General features: G+C 40.1%; 1 protein-coding gene across 1 annotated transcript; it reads left to right on the top strand.

Moving 5' to 3' along the window:
- The first annotated feature begins 345 nt into the window (after nt 1-345).
- On the top strand, nt 346-1,911 carry NPY1R (neuropeptide Y receptor Y1). The gene is made up of 2 exons (XM_010218977.2): nt 346-1,077; nt 1,195-1,911. Exons 1-2 carry the CDS (start codon nt 346-348, stop codon nt 1,651-1,653), a joined length of 1,191 nt encoding a protein of 396 aa, XP_010217279.2. The 3' UTR covers nt 1,654-1,911.
- Nucleotides 1,912-8,072: the final 6,161 nt, after the last annotated feature.

The raw sequence follows: 8,072 nt of genomic DNA, 5'->3' as shown, positions 1-8,072 counted from the left end.
ATCCCCCACTTGCTTTAGTGAGATTGCTTTTTTTCCCCTCGTGTTATCCTATGGAGGGACGCAGCGCCGCTTGGAGCAGTTTGCAAAAGCAAAGTGTTGCAGATTAAAGCTGTGGCAAGGGGATTAAGAAAGAGATCGAGGAAAGGCTCCAGGCCCCACATTCCGTGGAAATGCTGGGAACGGGCAGGAACGGGTCGTGTGTAGGGGGGTGTTTTGCTCCCTGAAGCAACAGCAACCAACTGCTGCTCCTGTCCCCGCTCCAGGTCGTGCGAGGGAAATGCGGGAGCGCGGACGGGATCTGCTCAAGGGCTGACGGGAGCGTTTTGAACCTGGGAAAGGGTTTGGATGAGGCCCGCTGGGCAGCAAGCTGGAAGCAACATGAACGCTTCGGGTCTCGTCTCGCCTGGAAACAGCTCCGTGCACCTGAATTTTTCAGAGAAGAACTCCCAGTTCTTGCAGTTTGAAGATGAAGATTGCCACGTGCCTTTGGCCATGGTCTTCACTTTGGCCTTGGCTTATGGGACTGTGATCATCCTGGGTGTCTCCGGGAATCTGGCCCTGATTATCATTATCCTAAAGCAGAAGGAGATGCGCAACGTTACCAACATCCTCATTGTCAACCTGTCCTTCTCCGACCTCCTGGTGACCATCATGTGTCTTCCCTTTACCTTTGTATACACCCTGATGGACCACTGGATCTTTGGGGAGGCCATGTGCAAGTTGAATCCCTTTGTGCAATGTGCCTCCATCACCGTCTCGGTCTTCTCCTTAGTCCTCATCGCTATCGAGCGCCACCAGCTGATCATCAACCCCCGTGGCTGGAGGCCCAACAACAGACATGCCTACATGGGCATTGCTGCCATATGGATTTTAGCCACGGCTTCCTCCTTGCCCTTCCTCATTTACCACGTGTTAACGGATGAACCCTTCAGAAACATCACATTTGATGAATATAAAGACAAATATGTGTGTTTGGACCTGTTCCCTTTGGACACGGCCAGGCTTTCTTATACCACGACTCTCTTGATCATTCAGTACTTTGGACCGCTTTGTTTTATATTTATTTGCTACTTAAAGGTAAGAGAGATTCCCCTTTGTGGTCTGTCCTTCTTTCTGTCTGATGTTTATCCTTGCAAAGTCTGTGTCTGTAGGTTAAATCATCCCACATGTTTCTCTCTGTTGAATTTTCTGCAGATATACATACGATTAAAAAAAAGGAACAACATGATGGACAAGATGAGAGACAATAAGTACAGATCCTCTGAAACCAAAAGGATCAACATCATGCTGATCTCAATAGTAGTTGCATTTGCAGTTTGCTGGCTGCCTCTCACTATCTTCAATATTGTCTTTGACTGGAATCACGAAATCCTGCCTGTGGCAACCTGCAGCCACAATCTGTTATTCCTGATTTGCCACCTCACAGCCATGATCTCCACCTGTGTGAATCCAATCTTCTACGGGTTTCTCAATAAGAACTTCCAGAGGGACTTGCAGTTTTTATTTCATTTCTGTCACTTGCGCTCCCGCGAGGAGGATTATGAGACCATAGCCATGTCCACCATGCACACAGATGTTTCGAAAACCTCTTTAAAGCAGGCAAGCCCAATTGCTTTCAAAAAAATAAGCAGTGATGACGATGACAAAATATAAAAAAGTGACAATAATCCTACGCCGAACTGTTGGAAGCGTGATTACAAGTGATGTGTGTTCAAGGACAAGCACAATCATGTCACAAGTACAAAATGGATAAAGCTTTTCTTCCTTTTTTTCAATGAACTTTGATTGTTGTCACTTTGAAATTATATGCTGTGCATTTTTGCACCTTTGGCTGCTTTAATGTTCACAGCAGTTCTACCTGAATCTTATTACAAGACATAGTTGGAGCTGCTGCTACCTAGGGTTTTCATCAGCTATCTTTTGTTCTGTTTTCTTTGTACAGTTATGCACTTTAGCATAAAGGTTTATACTGACTTTTTCCCAAAGGAGTATTTTTCAGGAGTATCCATCTCAGAGCATTAGAAACAATATGGGCCACAGAGAGGCTGTCATTACAGAGCATACCCATGTGCATAAAATTAGGACATTCTGAAGAGGCCTTTTGTTTTTTAATCCGTCTTTTGCTCTATGGTAAAATCCTTTAAAATCAGTATAGGCGCATGAAAATGACTCCGTGAAACCTGTAGAATAAGTTAAATGGGGACACACATTTGCCTCACTCATAGAAACCATTCAGGCTGTAATCACTTAAGTTCAAAGACAGGATTAGGAGAGAAATTCTGTTCTCATTTACGAGAATAAAAAGCTAGAGTAATTCCACAGAGCACAATGGGATTACGCTGATGTTTCACCGGGGTAAATGAAAGCACAAATGGTCCTTTAAGCCCAACTGATTATAGCTCATTTTAATAATCAGGCTTTTTTAGTTTTTTTTTTTTTTTTTTTAAAAAAAAAAAAACATTAATTTTCATCTGCCAGCATCAGAAGGAGTCAGTGTTGCTGGGGTAAAATTTGCTGTCAGTGCCAAGCCTGTGAACCCTATAAATTCTGCTTAAGATTTACATCAAGAGTCTACAGGTTGAAACACATAGTGATTAGTTCCCGTATAGCCTGATAGAATTCTGTGTTCAAATGCAGTGGTATAAACTTGGACTAGCTCCAAAACAATGGATGATTTAATCAAGATTTGCACATTTTAAAAGGAGGATCTAGTTTGGTTGTAATTGGTATATTAGCTTCAAATTCACAATTTCCATAGTGGTTTGAAGGGCGGAAATATTTGCCAAATATCCCCAGCAGAGCTCTGTGTGTTATTGCTTAAAATCTATATCCTCTAATTGCACAAAATATACAGGACTAGATCCCCAGCTGAGGGAAACCCACATATCTTAACTGCTGCAAATGGAACTACAACAATATTAGCCAGCTGAGGTTCTGTGTCATAAAGTGTACTTTGCTGTACAATCAATGCCTTGTTGAATAACTAGCTTTTAAAAACACAAGATAGCCCCTATTTTCATATAGCAAGTTTGCTTTGAATCATTCTGGTAGAGAGGAGGTCCTTTAAAATGGGTACACATGTAAATGTAGCATAAATGGCAATCACACCTGAGCAAAGAGGTCTCAGCCTGTGATGGTGAATTTTAAATGCTCCACTTTGGTATGGAGAAATGCCTAAGAAAAGCAAATTACTTGATTTGCCAGTATTTAAAAGTCAAAAACTGTGCCTTGTGCAATCTTATAAATAGTGTAGAATATTCAAGTAGCAATGTGGTGTTGTGTGTTATAATTCCATGTATTTCTTTATTGGTAGAAAATTTACTTAAAGAGGAGTGTGACTGAGAATAAAGAGGGAAAGTATAATATATAAAATGAATTACAAAGAGATAACCTTGTTTCAGAGCTTTGCCCTTTTATGTTTTATGAGCTTTCCCTTTTCTGTGTGGTTCTCTATGGAGCATTTTGCTAATAATTTAACTACAGGCTCCTGAAATTGTTCCCCTATCACTTTATGTTAATTTTCATATACAAAGGGGTGTGCATTTTCACAAAGAGATATAATATAGAAATCTACCTTTGCTTTTCTATTAAAAATCAGTATTCTTTTTCCCACTATAAAAAAGTTAACTTTTTCTGATTAATGTTTTCCCTTAAAAAAAAATCTTTCAGTACAGTAGAAGTTGACAAAATTACTTAAGTGCCAGTGAATTTATTGGAAGTGTTTGATTTGGCTGAATTAAATGTGTAGGCAAAGTGATAAAGCAAGAGCCGATTTAGAGGAATCTACTAGACTAAAACTAATATGCCTAAGAAGTCTTCAGTAGGACAGCAGCATTATGCCCATACTGACCTTCCTCCTTTACTAGAGGTAATGGCCACAAATTGAAACACCAAAAGTTCCACAGGAACTTAAGGAAAAATTTCTTCCCAGTGAGGGTGCCAGAGCCCTGGAACAGGCTGCCCAGAGAGGTTGTGGAGTCTCCTTCTCTGGAGATCTTCAAACCCGCTTGGACGCAGTCCTGTGCCACGTGCTCTAGGTGACCCTGCGTGTGCAGGGGGTTGGACTAGATGATCTCTAGAGGTCCCTGCCAACCTTCAGCATTCTATGATTCTATGATTCCTGGAAGTATTGGTCCCACATCATGTAACCCCTCTGTTTTCAAGTGGCACCATCTCATGCTACCTGTGGAGAACGTGTGAATCGGATGGGTTTCACCACCGAGCAGGTCAAGGCCACGTCAGCCGGTGCAAACTGGAGTATTCCTGAGGCCACGATAATCTCGGAGCTCCACCAGGATGAGGCTTCTTGCACGTCTCCTCCCTTCCCTGCAGGAAGGAAGGGGGGAAGTGACCATGGTGTAAAAAAAGGGATGTGTTCAGCAGGAAAATGAGTGGGGAGCATCTCGGAAGCTAAACTGTTGCTCTTCAGAGGAATTTTTATGAGGACAGAGATGAAAGAAGTCTTAGAGGGGCTGACCTGACATCTGCAGGGCGTAGATATCATCCCCCAAGAGCAGTATTTTTGTCTTTGCTTTCATGACTTGATCCTGGAATCCTCAAGCCCCCTGAGGGCTTTCCCCACCGGACGCCTGGCTACAACGCTAATCCTCCTTCTCACCCTCAGATCTCCAGCACAGCTTCTCATCCTGCACACGTGGAATCTCTTCACAGGCCGCTGGATTTCACGTTTCTTGTTCATTTCCCAGGCATTCGGATTTGATGTTTGTTCTTCCTACGTGATGTTTTGTCAAACTCCCCACGCTTCAGCACATGCTGATTCCTATCCCCAAAACTTGTAAATTTCTCTTAGTCTTTCAGATGTGTAGAAAAGTTTTACTGAAAGAAAAAAAAGTAGCAAGGGATCGATAATGTATCTTATTTATTTACGTGCAACACACTTAATGTCGAATCTGCAGCATTAAATGAGAAATATAACTACTTAATAAACATTAATATCAGGTTCATTTGTCAGTTATTTCAGCATCTGAAACTTCCCCTTTATCCACCACAGACATTTAACAACCCTGCATAATCATAATACACCAGCATATTTATATGTCCTCTTAACCATTTCCGTATTCCCATATTGCTTTTTCAGCATCTCTCTTGGTTGTGTCATTGTCACTGTGTGCTGTAATCCACAACATCATGTCTTTATGAAAAAAAGGACATCTGGAAAGGAGGCAAATAATTGAATCATACCTGGTTTTGATAGACAAGGAGAAAGTTGGATAAGAAAAATAAATCTGTTTTTGCCAGCTCCTTTTTCAACCTTAAAAATCAAGTTTACACTAGGAAAAGGAATTAACACAACTGGACCTCTAAGTCACTGGAGCTTTTGCTGACTGCATTTCATTCCTGATGAAGGTGTGAAAGCCCAATGGATCCTATTTTCTGACTCTGTTGCCTTGCAATAAAATACCATTTATTATTAATGGCTCTTAAAAGTCAAATTAATAATTAGTAGTTTATATTCAGACTCTAAATGAGCACATACTTGCATCTGGCCTTGTTTATCAAATTCGCATTCTGACCTCAGGAAAATGATGAATGAGACTGAAGAATTTACCTAAAATTAATCATTCACCATAAAATCTGTTGAAGAAAAGTGAGCTTCTGGTTTGGGAACTCACATGCTTTCCCAAAAATCAGATCTTGGATTTCAGCTTATTAGAGGAACAAATTAACAGCCTAGAACTTTTCTCTAGATTTTGCTCTGAAGTCTAGGGCCTGACAACACTTTATTTTAAGGGTTTGGTTCAGACCTATTCCTAATTCCTTGGATCACAGATTTTTACTTAACCATCGTATAGAGAATAAAGGCAATAACTGTTTTTTTTTTATTATTTTTTATGTGTGTGCTTTTAAAGCATTTTGAACACTTGGAGACAAGGGCTTAAATAATATCTGTGACTGCTACAGATTAATAAATCAGTAATAATCAAATTAGAAGTTATATTGGCAGCCCTTTCTCAAGTGAAATATATATACAGCTTATAGTTCTATCATGTCTTCTTCATGCTATTTAATAGAGTGTTTCCTTTGAGGTGAAAGCATAAATATCTGAGTCATTACTAAACATTGTGTCAAAGCAAGCTATTTTCTTCTACCCATCTTTTTGGGGAATTTCAATATCAATTCAATATATGAGGATGATATTTCAGAGAGGAAAAAATGACCGGAGCTAACCGCTTATAATCTAATTCATCCATGGCCAAAAATAATATTTTTTCAATATTTTTGTCTGTGCAAAACAGCATTAGTAGCCTAATTAAGTTGATATTTTGAAGGTTTGGAAGAGAATTCACCAAGGCTAACTTTATCCAGAGGATGGTAATTTTCCTAATGCCCTCTGATAGCGTCTTTCTCTATTACCTATACAGGGAGTTAAGGGGAGAAGGGCTTCCAGGGCTAGTGTTAGGCCTAGCAAATATGAGCTCCCATCCTCCTAGCTCTGTGTTGTTCAAACCATCAATTTACATTTCATAAGCTTTCGCTTCATAAATTCATACTTCACAGGACTGGGTTGCAGAAGCAGTCATAAGAGTTTGTGCTCTAATATTGCAAAATGCCCAAGTCTGTGGTAAAACTCACCTCCATTCTGGACTGTACTTTAAAGCTAAGCTTTAAATTAACACTTGCACTAAAATTCTGTTCTAAATAGGCACATTTCTCAGCATTTCCACTCCATATAAAGACAAAGCTTACAAGGTCCATGTAGATTGGAATTACGTCCATGCAGAATATCCATCTCAGCACAGAACTGGCAGCACACTCTGTCTTATGTTTTCCAAAGACACATGCTGAACATCGGATCAGATTCGGTTTAGACTCAAAACCTGCGCCGAGTGCTAATTTGCTACAAATCCTGCAAACTTTCAGATATAAAGGTAAATAGGTATCTCTTAGCTGCAGTTTGGAGAAGACCAAAAAAGCAGAAATCCTAGCTGAAGCATTGATATAGTTTGTCAAGTACACACAAAAAGATCGAAAGGTGAAACTTAGTCATTTCTTCATGGTTGAGGCCAACAGATTGATGTGTAAATGGCTTTAGGGCAAAACGGTGGTCAGAAGGTGCTGTGTAAATACCATGTTTCCTAGTTCTGTTTCCATTAAAGGCACGTGTATTTTTACAAAAGACAAGCAGGACTCTGAAAGCCTATTTTAAGATTTTTCACCTCAGATGCATCTAGATTTTGAGACCGAGGAAACAAAATGTTTTTGGCACAATAGATAAAGAACAGCTTTCCCACATCACCCACCCACGGCATGAGTCCATTTTATTTTCATTCTGTGCAACATGGAGAGCATTTGTCCATGGCCTTCATGGGTAATGCTCTCCTTGTCTTTCTTTGTACTTGTTCACACTGACACCATGCTGCTGTTTTTCATTCCACAATCTGTTTATTTTTTGCTCATAAGTAATATCATTTTTATTATGCTATTTTTATTGTTTCTTAACAAAAGAGGCCTGTGAAAAGATGCTCTTGAAAGATCCTCTTCTGTATGTGTTTGAATATACGGATGCAATGTCATCCAGGATTTGTAGAAATGTTTCTGGCAACGTGATGCCAGTGACATCTCATGCATTTAACTGGTTAAGACTGGGATACCTTTTCTAATTTATTTTTTACTTTTTTCCATTTCTACACTATTATTATGACTGTAATGTGTGACACTTCACTTGGGCCTTGATTTATGACAATTTTGAGTACAGGAGCAGTGCCCGGGGCGGGAGCTCCCGCATTCATGATTATTTAGGTGCAAGAGCCTTAAAGCTCTTACATGGTGAGGTTAATGAAAAGCCTCCCGTTAACCTCAGTGAGCTTTGGACAAAGTCCCTGTTTCAAGTGATGCTCCAGTGCAGTACATGTCTGAATATCTGCTTCCTAGAGAGGGCAGCAGGCCATAAAGAGTGACTTTTTGTAGCCAGCTGGACTCCACAGTCTTCCTAGTCACCCTGAGGGACATACCCAAAAGACATTCTCAGCTGGTACTTATAGTAAGATTATTCCATTAGGTTCTTCACTCAGTTTTACTATTATCGATGTTCTTGATACAATTACAAATGA

The sequence above is a fragment of the Tinamus guttatus genome, unplaced genomic scaffold, assembly GCF_059628265.1.
Source record: "Tinamus guttatus ecotype Peru unplaced genomic scaffold, ASM5962826v1 Tinamus_guttatus_pri_ptg000301l, whole genome shotgun sequence".
NCBI lineage: Eukaryota > Metazoa > Chordata > Aves > Tinamiformes > Tinamidae > Tinamus > Tinamus guttatus.
Note: the sequence above shows the minus strand (reverse complement) of the source record. Positions and strands in the feature narration are given on the sequence as shown.

What these genes read in the sequence shown, in the direction of transcription:
- NPY1R (XM_010218977.2), top strand. Translation starts at nt 346, where the DNA reads ATGAGGCCCGCTGGGCAGCAAGCTGGAAGCAACATGAACGCTTCGGGT. An exon ending in TATTTATTTGCTACTTAAAG is followed by an intron (nt 1,078 to 1,194) that starts GTAAGAGAGATT and finishes AATTTTCTGCAG; the next exon opens with ATATACATACGATTAAAAAA.